This window comes from Lonchura striata, chromosome 4 (assembly GCF_046129695.1).
Source record: "Lonchura striata isolate bLonStr1 chromosome 4, bLonStr1.mat, whole genome shotgun sequence".
Classification (NCBI taxonomy): domain Eukaryota; kingdom Metazoa; phylum Chordata; class Aves; order Passeriformes; family Estrildidae; genus Lonchura; species Lonchura striata.
The window spans coordinates 69231275-69251540 of NC_134606.1; the positions used below are offsets into that span (position 1 = coordinate 69231275).

A 20266-nucleotide genomic window follows, 5' to 3' on the forward strand; every position below is an offset into this window, starting at 1 on the left:
CCCGCTCAGCGCCATGGCGGGCCCGTGGCGGGGGCTGCGGAGAGCGCGGGGCTGGGCGGCCCTGGCGGGGCTGCGGGCGAGGACGGACAAGTTCGGGGGTGTGAGCGTGGACCTGGGCGAGCTGCGCGGCTCCCCGCGGCTGGAGCGGGCCGCCTTCGGGCGGTGGCTGCGGGGCAAGTGCCGGGCGGGGTCCCGGGGGCCGGGGGCGGTGTGAGGGGCGGCGCGGCCCACCAGGGGGCGCCCTCAGCCGCCGCCGTCCCCTCTCAGAGCCTGAGCCCGGCCGGGAGGCGAGGGGCGCTGGCGGGAGGAGCGGAGGGTCGTTCACAGAACCGTAAAATAATTAGCCTTGGAAGGGGCCCCTGGAGATCATCCCCTCCGATCGCCCGGAAGCAGGTGTGACAAACCACAGCAGGTGGGTTTGGTCCGGAGAAGGAGACTGGGCAGGTTGTTCTGCCACTCCCAGTGTGGAGCTGTTCTTCCTCGTGTTGAGGTGAAACCTCAGGTGTTTCAATTTATGGCCATTGCTCCTTGTCCCGTCACTGGGCACCACTGAAAAGAGTCTGGCATCATTCTCTTGGCACCCACCTTTGAGGTATTTGGATGGCCCCGTCTGAGACTCATTTTCTCCAGACTGACCAGGTCCTGCTCCCACAGTCTCTCCTCAGAGAGATGGTCCAGACCCCTCATCCTTTTTGTGGCCTCCACTGGACTCTCTCCAGTAGTTCCTTATCTTCCTTGTACTGAGAAACACAGCACTCCAGAAGAGAGTTCCCCTGTTTCTCATGGCAGACCCTAAATGTAAAAGCCGTAATTTTGCACATGAACACCTAGTTATACCACATAAAATGTCAGCCTGGAATCTGAGACTGCTGATGAGTTTCTCATACCAACACTACTTCTACCGTGAGCTAAATGGCATGAAAATACAGATTTTTGCACATTACCCACAGCTATAGTGTGTGTTAAAGTTTAAAGCAATACAGATCAAGAGCAAAGGGTTCACTCATCCTCATTTCCCTCTCTTGCAGAGTCTGTATCTCAGTGGCGGGATGAAGGCTGCGTTGCTGTCTGGCTTCATGTCCCCATCCTCCAGAGCAGCCTTGTGGCAGTGGCTGCTTCCCAAGGCTTTGCTTTCCACCACGCTGAGCAGGGCTCGTCCACCCTGACGCTGTGGCTGGGAGAGGGGCCCAGCAGGCTGCCAGGGTTCGCCACACACCAGTTGGGGGTTGCAGGTGAGTTACAGGAGTGGTTGCACCCACAGAAAGTTTTGAAGGAGCCATTTAGGAGCCCCTTCAGTAGGAATTGTTCCTGTGTACAGCCAACATATGGAAACCAGAGGCTACTGCATTTTGGAAAGACAAAGCAATCACCAATGTAGAGAAAAAAGCACTTCTCTGCTCTGTGTGCTTAATATGTATATCTGTCTAAACTATGTTCAAGTTAATGTCTGTAGGTGGGGAAAACGACCCAACAGGGATTCTGCAGAAGCTAAAACAACTATTAGCCTGAATTGCAATGGTCTGAAAGCTGATCTAAGCTGTGCCTAAAAATCTTTAATCCAAACATATATTTTACAAAAAAACCACAAACACACACTCTTATCCATCTAGACCTCCCACAACCACAGCTAGAAAGCTGTTCCATAACAGAAAATTTCCACGGAGCTAGACAAGATAGTTTTGCCTTTTTTATTTTTTGCATATAGCACAGCACAAGGGACTGATAATGAGCCAAAAATATTGTCATCTTGAAGTTAGCTTCACAAAATTCCATTAGTTTTGTTCTCTCACTCAGCAGAGTTCCACAGATAAGCTAGTACCTATCCCATCACTCATTTATCTGTAGTTGGAGATGGGTTTGAACCCCTCATGTACTGGTTAAGGGTTACATTAACACACAGCAACTACGAGACTGGGGAGAGCAAATCTCTCCAGTTGCAGTCCTGACTTGTTTGTCCTTGGCTTGCAGGGACTCTGTGGAGTGTAATTTCTCCACCAAGTGGTTTTAAAGCCCATAAACAGCAATTTGAAAAATCTAGTTTGGAAGAACTGACAAAAGATGGTTTGTTCTGTGTAGCAGCAGGTCAGGTGAAAGGAAGCTTAGGGAGGAAAAATCCCTTGAATTTTACAAAACACTGCTGCTGCCATCAGTAGTGGGAGTCTCCGGTTCCCAGGCCAGCAGAGGGCAGAGTGGATGCTGAAGGCGGCCTTGGAGTTTGTCAATGGACATGTTGGAGCTTGTTTTCCTGAGGTACGGAAACCTCACCGTTAAAATATGTGCCATTAAACTCGAGCGGGACAGCGGATTCTCCTCGCAGAAGCACCAGGTTACTCCTTGTGAGGAAACTTAAGTGAAAGAGAGGCTTTATGAAGTAGAACTTGCACAGCTGAAAGTGCTGCTTGAAAGGAAATCACATAAAAGATGAGTTGTGACCCTGGTGGGCATCAGAAAGAGCTATAAGAAAAATAATAACTCTGAAAGACTCACAAATACTGGAAAATACATTTTCAGAGTATAATTTGCAGCTGTGCTCCAAAGTAGGACAAAACGTTAAAGAAAACTTTGGTAAATGCAGGTATACAGATTTCATAATTTCTTATATGGATTTTAAAATTCCACAACATATAACGTATCTGTTCTTTGCTACCATTTTTCAAACACACACGCTTTTAGTCATTATTGGCATTTCCTTTAAAGGACATAAATACTTCAGGAAAGCATTCTAGGCAGGTAAACAAATGTGAAATAATGACTCCTATGTGGGTTTTTTTTGTCCTTTGTTCTACTCACTGTCAGTGGATCTGGAACATACCCCAAAAATACACTATGCAGCATGGATACCACCTGGTAGGTTTATTCCATTATCTTTCTACTTTAGGAGAGAGACCCAGGGTAGTGGAAAGGGTCCATTCTATTTTTAATTCATTTTCTTGAAATATTAAAATATTTAAATACAGATATTGGGAAGGGGGTCAAACACAAGGCTTTCTTTATTACCTAACCAAGAAAGTATTTTAGCATGTGTCTGCAGTAAATAAAAGCAATTTTCTGATGAGAGTCTCCACCCCAAAGCTGTGGCCAGTCAGAGAAATGCAGGAGTTAGTCCTGTGATCATCCTGAAATGGAAAGCAGAGATGTGGAGAGGGGTTGGCCAGCCATCAGGAAGCCAGCACACGAACACAGAACAGGTAGGACTCTCATTGCCAAGTAGACCAGCAGCTGTTTTTCCTCCTGTCTGCAGTTTCCCACGCAGCAAACACAGCACAGCCAGGGCTTGTGCCTCAGGACCATGCAGCCAAGTGATGACAAAGGTGTGAATAAGCGGGGTCAGGTCATGTTTTACCAGACTGGATGAGAGTGGCCAAGCAGAGAGTAGCAAATGTTACTCATTGGGCTTGGCCATTATTGTTCAGAAATAGTGGAATGTGTGATGTGTCTTTCAGCTAAGTTACTACATCCGTTTGTAGGCGGCAGGATTTTCCACATGTGTAAAGATACAGAGGAGTCTCTGGTGTATGAAGTGAATAATGTGTTTTTAAAAAGCATTTCCAAAATGCTCCACCTTCGAGGAGGATGTGGCCTGCCATCCAGAAAGTGACATGTTTGTAAATATGCAATATAATCCATAAAGTTACATGTTTGTAAATGTGACATGTTTGTAAGTATGCAACAATGGAATGAGAGGACAAGCTGAGGAAGGAAAGTAAAAGGAGAGGAAGAAAAGTGAAAGGCATTTTCTTCCTCCTCACATGGTCTACAAGCCTTACAACACAGCTGTTATTTGCATTACTACCACCTTAATCCACTTATTAAAACAAAGTCCTTGGAATTGAAGGACTCCAGGAAGGAGAGTCTACACACACATAGGATCATCAGCCTTGGCCAGTCCTGGTACTTAAGGAAATCTAAAATGAGCAGCTGCATTACTGTGAAACTGCACGGGAAGATGGAGGTGAATAGGTTTGATAAAGCACTTATGAAAAGTGACTTAAAAGTAGTTCCCAAATTATTTTACAAATACCTGCTCCTGTCTGCTGATGCTTACAGCATCACTGCACTCATTCTGTGGTTGACAAGTGCTTCTCAACACTGAACATCTTTACATGCATATTTACATCAGTCATAAATAAAACGGGTAGGATAAGGATGTTTTTCTCCTCCATTACTCATTATCTGGAGTTATCTAAGGGATTCTTTTTACTTTTTAATTGCATTTCTTGCTTGTTCCCCAAAAGAGAACATTCAAACCAAGTAGTATTGTAATAATGATTACTTGGTTGGGTTTCAAGTATAAACCATTCCAGAAAATCATCCTGGCACTGGATGATTTAAAGCTCCAGGTACTACATTTTAGCAGGTTTCAAAAACCAAAATTCAGGGCAGTCAAACTCTAATCTCACTGATGCCAACCAGGTGTGGCCCAGCAAGGGAACATGTGACCAGGCAGCAAATCCTGTTAATGTGTTTTTTTCCTTCTTGCTCTGGATTTAGGTATCCCCTAAATATCGGCAGATAAATATCACTATCAGCAGAGATTCTGATCACATCACTGGGAATTTCGCTGCCAAAAATTACATTCACAGACTTCAATTTCAGGGGAACAGCGGAGAGCAAACACACTTTCTGTTTGATTCAAACAGCACTTTCCTGCCTTCACCAGCCCTCCCTGGTCTCAGCAAACCCTTTGGCTGAATGGCTTTTCTAGAAAACAAACCTCCTAATCACAAAGTTCATCCTGCTTCCTTTTGTTGCCTCTTTTAATCATTGCAGTAGTTGAACTTGGACACTGAAAAGTATTTACAGGAGGAATGACATCATAAAAGTCACAAGCCACAGGGAGGCAGATACGTGACTACCCTCTTAAAGTATGTCCTTTGACATATCTTGAAGGAAGACTGGTACTTCCATCTTTGAAATATCCTCCTACACATAACTCTGCCATGTATTATTAAAAAACAGGATGTTTTTAGCTGGACACTCACTCCTTAATAATTCTTTCCTGTGGGTATACTTCCCCATAGCATTTTAAATCACAGATGCGCCTGTATCGTCTTTCTCCTGCTGCAAAATGATGTGAGCATTTTGTTACCGTTATCCTCTAATTTGAAAGCCATGCATGACTGATGTGGAAAAGATCCTGGTAAGTTGCACCACAGCACTCGTCCTGCTCACCACAGTGCTCTTTAAAATCTGAGAAAAAGACCTGTTGTAAGGGAAGGACATTTTTAAAGTATGACCAGTGAGTATGACATAATTAAACATAAAAGCACTTAGGTTCCAGGAAGTAGGAAAACTTGTAATCTGTGGGACAGTCATGGGCTATGCATGTAGACATAAGGCAAAGCTGCACTTCTCAGTCAGACAGGTTTTTTCATCAAGTGAAAGTGTCACTTTTCCACTTGGAAGCGCCACTTTTTGATTACGAAGTTGACTCAGATTATGGTGCAGTTCCTGTCAGGAGTTGTTAGCTGGGTAGTGCGAGTTCAGAGATAGTCACACAGCTGAATATTATCTGTACTGTCAGCCCAGAGTACTAAACCTGGTGTTTTATTAACCCAAAACCACTCAAATCTTCACTACAGCACGTGGGGGCTTTGTCATAAATTTCACAAAAGAAAAATTCTTCCCCCTTAACAGTGGCTTCTCAGCCAGTCACTGGAAAATTCTGTTATTTGAGGAAGATTACAAGCCCGTCTCTGCTGAACCAAGCAGCTTTGCCAGATGATTTTGGTAACCTCTTGATCTTGCATTCTTTAGTTCTGATATTAACACAAGCAAGTTTTCATTTCTTGTCTAATCTGTAACTTAAAAGCTGCAGTTATTTATCTTGCTACTGCCAACTTTGAATTTTTATACTTAACCTTTTTCTGATACTTTATTGTGCTGACAAACCACTTTGTGATTCATCCATACAAACCTTGCTAACTGTACATTAGGGGATCATTGCACTTTTATCAAAACATGTTAAACTTTGGTTGCTAGGATTGTATGATGTTGTCCAACACATTGTCTTTTTCAATATTCTTTCTATACCAGGTGCTGTTCTAGATGAAAGCACTGGAAAGGTGTTGGTTGTACAAGACAGAAATAAGGTATGTTTGTTACAGGATTATAAAATAGAGAAGTTAATTTAGATAAGCCTATTCTGTAATATAAACCAAAATATATTTTATTTTTATTCCAGTCCAAAATTGTGATAGTTAGAACTTACTTCCTTTTACAACTGTCTTAAACACATCTAGCAACAGATCACTGAATTCCATATTAAGGGAAAAAAAAACTCTAAAAATCAACAGCTTTGTTATAACTGCAGATTGATTTCAGCAGAACTAAGTAGTCTTCCTGGTTTTTTGTTTTCTGTTTTGTCCTGTAACTCTGACCAGGAGTCTGTGATCTTGTGTTTGGATCCATGCAGACCTCTGGAAAATCCCCATGGCTCAAAACAAATTTTGAGAGAAGGATTCAGATTTGGTTTGGTTTCCAAAATTCCAGGCATATCTGTGGCTTTAAAAAAGCAGTAGCATGGTTGGCCATGACCTGGAGACCACCTTGGTCCAGCAGGTGTAAAGATCTTTAATTCCTCACACATGGAAGTGTCTGCGCTCACTGCAGAGGATGCCAGACCAGAGCAGTACCGTGGTGAGGGTGGGCTCATGTGATGTGGCTTGAGGTCACTGAGCATCCATCACTGAAATGTGTGCCAGCCTCTATCAGACTAACCCAGGTTTTAACTCAGCTGCTGCAGAAAGCTCTCAGGCTCACTGGTAGCTGCCTGTGCCACTCCACTCAAGAGACATTTAGCCCCCATTATGTTTTCATTTGCAAGTTAAAGTGTTTCATGTTAAAACTGCATTAATTAACTCTCTTAAGAGAGTGAGATTAATACCATTTTAACATGAAATAATCAAATCCTAGCTAGGTGGACTGAAATACATTTGGATGCATAGTTTTAATTTTATACAGTAAAAACTGCTGGAATCTCATTGTCTGCATTCTCCTGTCTTTCCTGAAATAGCTACTAAGATTTTTCTCCTCAAGATCCAAAACATCAGTTCATTAGGACCTACAACACAGTTAATGAACTTCAGTGAAAGAGTGCTTTCATAGGCAGGTTCAATCATACCACATGATGGATTTCTAACACAAAAGCAAGTGTATTTCTCTTCCTCTGAAATTGTTTCCTGTAACTGAAGATGTTTATTTTTCATTTTTGTATTTTATATTTTTACTTAACAATAAATTAAAATGTTGAGGATTTGCCTTTAGGAGGACCTTCAGGTTTTCATTCAGCAATTACCAGTTAAAGCATAAACCTACCTCTCATACTGTAGACTCCAGAAGTGGTTCCAGCTCCAGAGAGTCTCCAGGGACATAACAGTACGCTGTAAACATTAAAAACACGACATTTTTTTACTCTTTTATACACAAAAATATAAATGTGCATGCTTACCTTTTAGTAAATATCTTGAACAAATATCAGAGTAAAAAAAAATTAACAGCTGCTGGAACTTTAAGAGCTGTTTGGGTTTAATTGTGACAGGACAATTCCACAGCACACAAAGATTTCCAGGAACTAGAAGTAAATCTGAAAGCCAATAGTCAAATATATGTCTTTTCCATCTGCACTATTTTTAATCTATTACTTTAAATTCCTATCCAAGCCCTTTAAGAATGCCCAGGAAAAAAATAATTTTCCAATGTAGTCATTAGGGTTTCAAATCACTGGAAAGCACACAGCTTCCCTGCTATGCTGCATAGACAAAAAAAGCTTTTTTTAGGCCAGTGTGCCTTTTTACTGCTTTTATTTCTAGGAGAAGGGTAACTTCTTCCTACATAAAGTTTTAAAAAGGAAAGAAATAGAAAGTACACAGAAGTAAAAGTAAAGCCTACAAATCTGTGTGCTCTTGCCAGAGGTACAGGGACTGGGACTCCTTTAGCACTGTAAGTAACAAAACCAAGCCTGCACTTCACGTTTTAATATTGGAACTTTATTGCAAGTCAATAAATGTTTCTATACATAAATCACACACAAGCCCTCATTTCTTGTATTCCATGAAAATGACAAGTTACACTACATGATCATTACAGACACACAGAGACATCTCAAAGCCAGTGCAGTATAGAACAGTACAATCATAATACCTGTTTGTAAGATTAAATATATATACATTTTTTAAAAGCCAAAACAACGGAAGTGGAATACATTAGTGATCAAATATGATATTATATAGTCTATAGCAGCTTTTTTTAAAATATTCAACTACTATATCTAGCAGCAACATTGTCTAATGACTGTTAGACAGTTTGTATTTTCAATCACTAGGTGTTTTGTTCCAATAGTTCTTATAGACTGTAGCTGTCTCTAATCATCCTGTCAGCAGTAACAAACAAGCTCCTACTTACTGATATTTGTAAAATAACAATACTGCATCTTCAACAACAACAAAAAAAGTTATGTTAATTGTTAAGTGTTAATTGTCTTCTTCATATTAAAGAGTACAACATAGGCCAAATACTTTATTAATGGATTTTTCCTCCAATGCAGACTATAAATGCATGGAAATTTCCAGGAGGTCTGTCTAATCCAGGAGAAGACATTGGTAAGTTCTATGAGAACAGGTCAGCCATCAACAGAACTATAAAGACATGAACACCACTGAAATACAGCATGACCCACATTGCTCCTGTGATGGATTGTTTCCTTGAATTAATGGTGAATAGATGGAGTGACACAATTCTGGGACCCTATGGTAACAGGGTAGCATGTTCAGGACAAAGAAGTTTTGTGTTTGTAACATTTACTCTTTTCCACACTTTAAGTGAGTGCTTGAGGCCAGCTAAGTTTTTGTAGGCTGGTCAGATATGCTGCAATATGAGCCAGAAGTGCAGAGGATTAAGGTAATCCATATATAGCCCAAATAAAACTGAAACAGGGAGCTCTCAGCTCACACTGGAATCCAGGGCAGTGACCTCAGGGATGGACTGAGCAAAAATTTCCATTCCAATAAATGCACTTGCTTCCTTCCACCCCTTTCACTTAATTAGCTTGGACCAAAAACTCCTTGGCACAGGACCAGGGTGAAGTGGAGGGCCTCAGACTTGTGGGCACCTAATCCCAACAGAGACATGAAGCACTCCTGTGGTAGGAAACAATGCTGGTCTGAGGAAACTTCTCATTTCTCTCCAACACAGCACAGCTGATGAACACTGCTGCAGTTTATCTTCACAGGTGAATGAACAAGGCTGTTTTCTATGGAGAGATAATCTAGGTTTTTCCCTCCTTGTATCTCAACCCTTAAAATCACGATCCATAGGCTGATTACTTCTTTAGCTGGATGTTGAGCCCAGGTTTCCTGATTGTTCCTTACCTCAGAAATACCTAGTTTTAGCAGTCTCCTACAACGTGTGGTAGGGTTGCATTCCAGTTATTATTTCAATACATGGAGAAAGTTGTTGGTTGTCAGGATATGGCCAAGTTTAGTTTTCGTAATTCATGAGTCATGTTTTAAGTCTTTTCTGTCAAACCTGGTCATGGAAATCCAAAATATTTGCCAGACAATGCAATGTAACATAGTGAAATGGATCCATGTTTTCAAAAGAATCACAAATGCCATGGCTGTTGTCTAGCCAGGCTCCTTCTCACTTCTAGTGCCAGCAGCAGCAGCAGGATTTTTGAACTCAAGGGAACAAAAAGTGATCAGCACTGGCATTCCAGTGGGATTCCCCAGAATGATACTGCTACTGAGTACAACAGCAGCCATCCCTCACTTAACAGGCTGGATTATGGCTGGAGCCTGGACCGAAAACCACCCAGGAGAAAAGTGTCTTACAGTTTCCCTCCTGCCACTTCTAAACTACAGAAAAAAAAAAAGTTATGATTCTCTGCATCACATTTTATATTACAAGAAGATATAAATAGTCAAGCATAAAATATAATAGAGCCTAATTTTCCTTTTTCATTCCTACATCCAACCTTAAAAACACAAGTCACTCAAGGGACTAAATTGTAAATTACAAATAAAAAATGCAATTACATTGCTTAAAATCCTTTGGTTACATTAAGTGACAACATGCACGGCTGCCTACTTAAATGAGTGCAAACTGACTTATGCAAGTGACACTAATAGTTTCATAATGCATATTAAGCAAAGTGCACACATTTTTGTATCTAAGTATCTCTGAAACTCCAGTCCTAGTGTTTCTTCTAGTTTAATTGTCATTAGATATTTATATATATATATACTCACATTTAAATAAAAGGGAAACAGAAATTTGCACTTCATCTAAAAGCAAAGGTCAAAGCTTACATGAAATCTGTTATTACTTCAATTTTCTTAACTACAGCCTGCCTCAGCATTCCTCGTGATCTCAGTTCACTTCTCTGTAACACAGCTCCTTGCCCACTAACAAAACCACCTGCCACAGGAGGTTACTATTTCTAATAGCTAAAACTACCCCGAAACATCTGTTTTGTTCACCTCTGACTTGGCAAGATGCAAGCTTCCATAGGATGGTGAATCTCTGTGAATCTTTTAAAATGCATTTGCTTTTGGAAGCAAGCCAGCACACGTTCCTTACTGAAAATGAACTAACAGGAGCAGGTAACATTGCACAACAGTTCTGTACATTGACCACTCAAACCAGATACGACAAGGAGGTTACATTTGGGAAAAGCCAGTATTTAACCTACCAGTATTTACCCCAGGCAAGGAGGATTTGACTTGACTACAATGAAACTGCAGACTTTGGGGAAATCAGTGGAATATTAAAAAACTTCTTCAATTTGTTATTGACGAGAAAAATATCTCTGGAGGAGTTCTGGATGGATGAGTGGTTCTCTGGCTGCAATTACAGCACACAGACAGACCCTGTAGACCCTTAAAGTTCCTGCTGCATTTGTGGTGAGGAATGTTAGCACTGACCTCACTCTGGCTGGGACACACAGAATGCACACATGCAGCATGTTTACAGCATGTCTCCTGCAAGAACAGGCTCTGTGCTGCACTGGTGCTGTGGCATATTTGAAATGTTACCTGACTCTTATGGTACATCTTGAAAAGGACCTGGCACCAACTTTCACTTTCTGAAAAGTTTTATCCATTTTGTTAGCCCTTAGGGTGAAGTGCAGTGAAACTGATCTGATCAAGAGATCTGACATCAGTACAGGCACAGCTGCACACGGTCTGAGCCCAAGACTGGGCAGGGGCAAGGACAGGGATGAGGATCCAAAGGACTGCAAAGACAGTGTCTTGGATTAACAGACCACTGGAGCCAGCAGCCATCAGTTTCCATTACAAACCACACCCTGCACAGCATTACCAAGTAAATTACTGTTGTTTGGGAATCAAAAAATTAGCTTATCCTTGTGTTGGAAAAACAGATCTACATTCTGAAAACCTTATGAAGCAGAATAGAGAACATGCTGAGTAAGACGTTTTCCACATTTCCAAAAGATGTAAGGAGTGCTAAGTTACTCTCAGATGTATTGCAAGGATTGCTCTTTCCACCCAGGAGACACAGCAGTTCGAGAGGTTTTTGAAGAGACTGGCATCAAGTCAGAGTTCAAGTCCATCCTAAGCATCAGGCAGCAACACAAGCACCCTGGAGCCTTCGGGAAGTCGGACATGTACGTCATCTGCCGCATGGAGCCTTCCTCCTTCCGCATCAGCTTCTGCCAGCACGAGTGCCTCCGGTGTGAGTGGATGGACCTGGAGGAGCTGGCCAGGACGAAAAATGCCACGCCCATCACCAGCAACGTGGCCAAGCTCTTACTGTTCGGGTACCGAGAAGGGTTTGATAGGATTGACATAACCATGAGGGAGTTCCCAGCTGTCTACACAGGTCTGTTCTACAAGCTCTACCACAGGGAGCTGCCCGAGTCCTACAGAAACATGACATGATAGCAATACATTTCACATTTCCTTATAATTTAGTAATTTAGAATTACTGCAGTGTTGCATATTATAGTTATCTGTGGACTTCTTTTTAGGTAATTATTAGAACATAGTTACTCTCTAATAAGCTAAGATATAAATTATTTTTAAAGGTAATTATTGCTATGAGTGTGCATCAGGTTTGTTCTTCTCTACTCCATAAAGCAAGCATAAGGTAAATAAAATACAGAGGTACCTAGAAAAAAACAGAAGTGTTACTGATGCTGAAAATATATTCTGCAAGTCATTTTACCTCCACACACACTGGCACAATAGGTTTAAAGAGCAATATAAAGCCAGTATTAAATGTTCATGGTTTAATCTGGTATCTGCAAAAGTAGTTGTAATATCAGCAAATAATTGCTTATATTTGGCTATTTTGGAGAGGAGCAGGAAAGGCGACATATTTAGTGCTGTGTGACATTGGTGCTCAGAATCTGCCATGGAAGTCAGCTTTTAGCAGACATGGGAAGGAAAAGGATAGCTTTCTGTCCAGGTCCAGTTTTTGGTCCAGGTTTGTACTGTCCAGTTCTTTTCAGTGCCACATACCAATCTGAGTATTTCCGTGACCGGTAAGTGTTATAGTTATTGGATTCCAAACGTTCAAAAAAGAAACATTCTTCTGTTGCATATTTCTAAAAAGGGAAAAGAGAAAGCATTACTGGTGTAGCACCACAAATCCTTCACATTCAGAGGACTAACTTAGCATAAATGTGAGCAGTACCTTTGGTTTTAAGAAATAGAGATTAACTCTTTAATGACTGAAGAAAGCTACTTACTGTGAAAATATTATTAAAAACAACTACAGAAGAAGAGGTTTTTAGCTATAGTTCATTTATTGTCTCTAACACAGATTAATCAGCTTTTAATTTCTTTTTAATTACAGCATAATCCTTTGTTCTGATCAGAAAATGTGTAAAAGAAGCCTTTAAGAACAAAAACTTTAAGCAGAATATAGACAATTCAGTACAATTGCCCAAGCTGGAAATTCAGGCAGAGGCACATCAAAAAAGGGTGAAAAAAGAAAAGTCCCTATTTCTCCCCAAAGCACGTGTGACACCAGTGCTTTCCTATAGTCCATTGTCAATGTAAACATTTTGACACAAACTCCATGATTAAGGTGAGAAATGATAGCTCAGGCTTCATGAACTGTGTATTCCTTAATGTCCCCCCAGAGGTGACATTTCAGGAGCTGGACTGCTGTCTAGCAAGAGCAGAATTCCAGCCACTGCACTGTCAATCTCAGGACCTGGAAAAACTCTGGGTATCTGTGGTTTTTCCTTTCAAATGCACTTCAGTTCAGGCTGCGTCCAGAGTGCAGATCTAGCAGTAGAAGCTTTCTCAGCACCTCATGAAACACCTGAACTCTGCTCAAACTAAATGGACATTATTCTCACAGTCTTTGAGCACAATTTGAATCCATAACATCAAAAGACAAGAATTTCCCTTCAAGTGAAGTCCTTGAAGTCTGGCAAAACCTGGCTGATCACAGTGAAGCCATGTAAGCATGACAGAATGAACAGGTCATATCCTTAAATAACAAATTATTTATCATAAAATACAAGTCAGTCAAAATTCTTCCTTTCACAGGAAGTTTTGGAAATTTCTTCATTAAATTAAATAATCACATTTCATTCCATAAAGTGAAAGTATTTCATTCTTGTAATTAATCTGGAAAGTCAAAATAAGCCATATCAGATGGGAAATATTTCCAATCTTTCATCAAAAATCTGCCAAAACATATGCATTTTCTGCCAAATATTTTCAGTTAAAACACAGGTTTTCCAAGGAAAGGCTTTGACTATTTGCATTCACAACCAGCCATTTCCCTCCATTTCCTCTCCCCCATGACTGAGTCTGTTAGTAAAGAACATGAAAACGCTCAATTAAAAGCTGCATCATCCAGATTTCCACACAAGAATGCGACCCGTGGCACCCCCACGCAGGTCACCAGGGTGAGCAGTGGTCCATGGGCTGTGCAATAAATCATCCTGCAAAGCCCAGCTCAGAACAAACCCTGCAGCATGTCTCAACAAGTAATTACAAAAACATCCAACAAGATGAAAACCGGGCCTGAATAAGAATTTGCAAACATATTTCCGAAAATGTTAATTTATTTATAAAACAAGGACACTATGCAAATTGACCCTGGACACTGAAAAGTAATTAAAAAACCCCAGACGTTAGAAAGGACAGAATAGTACTGGAGTGACTGATGGATTAGAGGACTAAATTATGTGTTTAGAAATTAAAGTTCCATAATGTTTTGAAAGAAATTTTAGCAGTGTTTCACCATGTGCAATTCACCACAGACATTTCCAGTGTACACTCTTTGCAAGCTCTCATGAAACACAGCCGTGCTCTAACTGAACAAGAGATGCTGGCAATTAGAGACAGTTTCTTGAATCTGTTTAGAGGCAGAAAATAGTAAAGGCACAGCCAGCCACAGACTGTTGGAAGTCACAGCACAGAAATCCTCATGGAAAAACATTGCCAGTGCTACAGAAAACAGTCATGAAACTGCAGCAGCATTTGTTTGGCTGGTTGGAGAAAAAAAAGTCTTAAAAGATAGAGTTTTCACCTATGAATAACAACAATGCTGCATGCAGTAAACATGATTCAAGTAATATCTATTTCCAGAAACAACACCAAAGAAAAAAGTTTTACAAGCTCAAGAGGAAAGCACAAAGTGACCCAACTTTACATATTCTGAGAGAGTAATTCCGAGTGACTGGACGATATTTTACAAGCATTTTGTCTTACAGGAACTAAGCAAACAAAAACTGTTGTAAGGGAAGCATATTCTACAACTAAGCCCACCATGCAGCAGCAGGTCAGAAATCCCAAATATAAACAAATCCCCGTGTTTGTGTTTTATCATTTCACAAATGGTGATAAACACCCTATTTTGACCATTCCCCATTGGAGTGTTATTAGAATGGGAAGCCGAATGCCACCACACTAGCACTACAGGAAATTCCCAATTATCCTTAATTCAAGAATAGCACAGTGGACAACTCCTCACATTTTCTTCAACTGAGCTGTCACACAATATCTGAGTAACTTGAAGCAGGTTCTTTAACTACATTCCCAAACCCACACAAAACTCCCTGGAGCCAGAACTGAGGAGCGCCCTGGGGAGCCCTGCTTCTGTAAAACTACTTTAAATCTCATTTCATGGAGGCAGAGGAGGGAAATCAGAAATAATTTCGGCAGCCCTTGGCACAGGCCTTTCATTAGCTGCAGTTCAGCCAGGGTTAGGAATGCACATTGTTAGCCCCAGCCACAGAGCAGAGTGCACAGAGGCTGAATGGGGTTGTGTGATTACACAAAGTACCAGGGGCTATTGCAAACCAAAATTGTGGCAGGATGGATGCCCTGGTGCTTCACCAGGCACTGAAGGATATAAATGTGAATGAGGGATTTACAGTGTCTAGGTCTCATAAGCAAAATGAATGTAACTGCAGCTCTTAAAGCAAAATTTATCATCTGGCTCTCAGAGACATTGAATCTCAGTGTCTGCTGCACACATTGGCTTTAAAAATTAGTTAAAAATTCAGCTGATACCAATAAAACACACAAGAGTTTAAACTAAAACTAGTCTCACTAGAGAGCAGCTTAATTTACCCGCATTTATATAACTTTTAAAATTTTATCATCACATTTTCAAAAATATTTTTTTTGCCAGCTTTCTAGTTAGGAAGTAGAAGTGCTGAAAAAAACTTGATTTTCTACAAAGAGGAAAATGAGAAAATAATTTACACAGATTAGTACCATGACAGTAATTTTAAAAAGAAATTGGCTTTACTTTCCCCTTCAAAGAGGTCTTTTAAAATCCCTTTATGTGCAAATAAGTGAAAGAGGAAAAAATTACTCCTGAGGGTAAAAAGGCAGACATTTTAATCTTCATTTGTTTTTACAATTTCCTGATCATGTGATTTTTTTTTCCCTCTCAGACAAGCCATTCTGTATTCCTGTTAAATTTTGCAGCTCCTAGGTAGGGCAGAAATACTCAACTCCTCCTAATTCCTATTTCAAGTAACTGATAAAAGCTGTGCAGAGCTCATTTCTCCTGATAAATCCCACACCGAGCAGCTGAGTAAGTCCTGCAGAAGAAAGACTACCCCACACAGAGCAAAGGCAGGACACAGCAACACAGAGACATCAGGCAAGTGCTGCTTACCAAGGCCAGCAATCTGCCATCCTCCTTCATGGCCAGGAAGCGATTGGCACTGACACCTTTGATGGACACCACTCCTCGTTCCTCCGCCTGAAGCTGCAGCTTGACTGCAAGCAAACAAACAAAAAAAAAAGACAAAATGTTTCACAGCCATTGTGGGATTGCAGGACTTGACAGTCACTGCTTCAAACCCTCTGTCACAGAAAGCTTCAGCCTGCAATGAAAATAGTACATTTTCCACCTTTGGCTTTCTGATCCCATTTTTACAAAGAAAGTAGCTACACTCGATTTGGCAATGGCAAGATTGAGTTATTTCATCTTCATTTTGCATAAAGGCAGCTTAAAACCCATGAAATTCCTAGAAAGGCCACTTAGGGCATGGTCAGCTGCTTCCAGAAAATAGAAATTTTTCATGGCAATTTTTCCAGAGGTATCTCAATGTTTGCAGAACAGCATCGGACACTGAACACGTACAGCTCTGTACAAGCAGACTGTCAGCGAGCGTAACTGAGACTGTTCAAGTCCATATCACTCCCTAAGGGTTCTGGCAGTTCCCAACAGAAAATATCCGTTAGTTTACCTCATCTATCCAACAAGTGGTTGGAACAAACAAACAGAACTGCAGCACTAGGTGAAGGCAGCAAAGGCACAAGAAACAGTGTTATAGCAGGAACAAGCTTTGTATCAATTAAAAGAAACACTTGATAGAAATGAAAACTTGTAAGATCCTATTACACAGCTTTTAGCTACTACCTGTAAACAATTAGCACAAAGCCTTAGCTGATTTCTGTAGCCATAAATCAAACCCAGTACTTTGGATGAACACATGAAAGCATCCCCTTTTGCCTGTCTTTGCCTGTTATATACAACATCTCAGACGAGAGCTTACTTCACCCACCTGCTTTGGTTCAGCAGGTACTTTACTCCATTTGGAGATGCAGTTTTAAATAGCTTGAGCTTTTCAGCCATCAGAATAAATGCCTGAAATGACTGTAAATTTTGGAGAAGAAGCATCTCTTGAGATTCAGAGAGAGGTTGTTGCTTATTTGGCTTTTTGTAGAAGGGGGGAAAAAAGCACTGAAGAAATCAACCAAAACTCCAACACCAGGAATACAGAGAACATAAAACTGTTGGCATAGTTGCTGCAAACCCTTTTTCAGGGTAAAAGTTAAAAGTCATGTGCAATTTCATCTCAGAATCGAGTATTGAAAATACAGCACTCCCAAGTTATGAGGCCAAAATCAGATTTGTGAACAACTCCAAACACTTTGGTGTAACTCCTTAGCCTCCAGGGAAGCAAGAACGTGGAAAAGTGCTCTGGGCAGGGACTGTGGGAAATAGACTTTTGAGATGTGCCAAGCACACAGCTATCACCACACACTTAACAAGAAACAGCTGTGGAACATCTGAAAATTAATATTAATTACTACAGTACTGATTTACTATGCTTCGTGACTTTCTCTGGACAAAAACGCACACGAAATCCTACAGCATTACACTGGGCCAGAAGTTCAAATTCTGCAAAAATAAACTTCTGGTAAAGGTTTGTAAGTCCTGTAAAAATTTGTTTAGCTTGTGAAAAGAAAAAAAAACCCCAAGGTATTCCTGCAGAGTTTGAAAAGAGCACTGAAAGCTCCAAAAGGAATATCAACTTCACTGGGTTTTCCTCTCCAACTCCAAAAACACATGAACAAACACAGCCAGAACAGTACTGTGAGTTTTTCAGGTTTCTGTGTTATTTTACAGCTTTATTAATGCAGTGTGTATTTGCCACAGGGTTACACTGAACTGGAGATGCCAAGATACAACACAGCCTTAACTGACCAAACCCATTTTGACCACATGATCGTCAGCAGAAGTGACAATTCCAGGTTTAGCTCACTGCAACTAAATTGGTTGTAAGAGAAATGTATCACTTGACACCGATGATCTGCATCTTTTGCAACCTTTGGTCACCAACAGCAACAGTGCAGACTCTGTTCATCATTTCACATGTAGTCCCAATACTTGTTTTCAGCACAACTGAACCTCAAGACCCCATCCATGAAAGTCAAATAATTAAGACATTTGTAGCCTGAAAAAAGTAGCAGATTGTTTTAAAAGAGCTCATTAACCAAGGGCTAAAGAGGCTCGTTTTCCCAGATACTGTGGCCCATCTAGCATTGGCAGTGAGTTATTTCTCTGTTCCCATTCATGCTTTGCAATCCACAAAGAAAGCCAAGCACAAGGCTCTGCTCAACGCCTGCTCATGTTGTGAGAACACAGAGCTCACCTGCTGAGCAAACATCCCCAGAACTGGGCTAAGTCAATGTTAAGTTATTATATTAAACAGTAAAACTGACTCAAAGGACTCAGGAAATCTACAGCTCCTATTAAGGACTTTCTTTTCTATTATAATAAGCTTAATAGAATCATTCTGCTGAGTAAGAATGAATTAATTACAGGATGAGCATCTGCACTTTCACACCAGTGGAGAAATTCTGAGTGATATAGTTCAAGTGAACCTACAGTGCCTTCATATAAAAATGGATACAGAGGGAATGTTTTTTCCCAACAATACACAGAGGTTCTCTTAGAGATTCATATTCACTGATGTTCTGGCTGAAAAACACCACAAGCTACACAGTCCAACCCAAATTTCCACAGAAACCAGTAAAATCTGTGGCACTAAAGGAAGCTGGACCACACTGCAACAGGCACCGAGATGTTCTTTCACAATATATGTGGCCAGGACAGATGTACAACCTGCAGGTTAAACTAAACAGTGTATTTCAGAAAGTTACAAATGGGCATTTATTTCACAACTTGGAGAAACTTTTCTAAGAATATGGAAGTTGAAAAGTGGTATTTAATAGCATTGTGGTTGGCAAAGTTTCAGATTTCTGTTAAAAAATTGGATCTTCCTTGTTTTCTTACGAGACCTCAAAAAAATTATTTCCAAGGCAGTTTTGCACAGTCCTGTGGAGAAAATAATTTTAAGGACAAGTAGCTAAACAGGAAAGTTGTTAGTAAATGCAGAGAACAAAGAAAACATGAACATTTTCCAAAAGTACTTTTATTGTCCTGAGCACTAGAACTGGAAAATGGCACATACAATGCAAACTCTCAGGTCCTTCCTTTTACAGTTCTAATAAACCAAAGCTTTAGAGTGGCCCAGATTCAGGAACTGCACAATTTAAACGGCCCCAAAAGTTTTTATTGCTATGCATCCTAAACAATTCAGCCAAAAATTTCCTTCAAAATCAGTTCATTTCAAAGACCTGGGCAAACCTACCGACTTTGTATGTCAGAAAAACAGAGCTGCACGTTCTGGAAGTTGCTCACTGCTGAGCTGGTACTACCTTTTGACTCCTAGTGGGAATCTGTTGGCAAGCCCTTTGCCTGGGGCAATCCCTGTGACCAAAACCACACACTGGTATTTCATTCACAGCAGCTGCAGTGGCTAAGATGTTCTGGTGCAGGAGAATGCCACAGGATCAGTAAGGAAAAAGGAAAATAAAGGTTACAGGGAGGAGAGGAAGGGACAGAAACATAATAGGAATAAAATAAAAGGCAAACAAAAAGAGCCAAGATGGGTGAAGACAAGGCAGGGTAAGGGCAGTACAGGAGGGTGCTGTAATGAGGCAAACTCACACATCTGAAGAAGGTGGAATTTGAGGATGTATTAGCCAAACAGATTAATAAAACCCTCCTTTTCCTACTCCTCCACAAGGAAATGGGGACTCTAACCACTATATCAAAGAAACCCTGTAAAAACCAACTATAAGCTTCTGGCTTTGGATGCATTTACACAGCAAATAAAGGTTTGATTACAGCCTCAGCTGTATTTTCACTGTAACCCTTCTAGCTAACACCCTACAGACAGACTTCAGTGCAGACTAGAGCTGCAAGTACCAGGCTCCAGTGTCAGGATCACACAAAAGTCAGGTCAGAAGGACTCTCTCTAGTCCAGCCTCCTGCTGAAGAGATTCCATCACTTCACAGTGAGAATCCTGCCTGCCACACTGCAGCTAAGGGAGCAGCTCACAGCCTGGGAAGAGAGAACAAATTGGATATTATTTCAACCCCCATTTTCACTAATGTACAGCTGCTTTATTGGAACAAAAAGCAAAATACCTCTCACTCAGTTTATGAGAAGGGAGAGTTTCTGTAC

At 40.8% G+C, this 20266-nt stretch overlaps 2 protein-coding genes across 2 annotated transcripts in view; one reads left to right on the plus strand and one right to left on the minus strand.

The window, feature by feature from the left end:
• Positions 1 to 12746, plus strand: NUDT6 (nudix hydrolase 6). Its single transcript, XM_021554972.3, has 5 exons — positions 1 to 173; positions 1029 to 1232; positions 6037 to 6092; positions 8546 to 8600; positions 11512 to 12746. The coding sequence occupies exons 1-5, from the start codon at positions 14 to 16 to the stop codon at positions 11898 to 11900; spliced, it is 864 nt and encodes a 287-aa protein (XP_021410647.2). The 5' UTR covers positions 1 to 13; the 3' UTR covers positions 11901 to 12746.
• Positions 7967 to 20266, minus strand: part of FGF2 (fibroblast growth factor 2) — a 22835-nt gene continuing 10535 nt past the window's right edge. The window contains exons 2-3 of the mRNA XM_021554973.3: positions 16117 to 16220; positions 7967 to 12568 (exon numbers count right to left, since the gene is read on the minus strand). Of these exons, the coding sequence (XP_021410648.1) occupies positions 12383 to 12568; positions 16117 to 16220 (290 nt within the window). The 3' untranslated portion in view covers positions 7967 to 12382. The remainder of the gene's footprint in view (positions 12569 to 16116; positions 16221 to 20266) is intronic.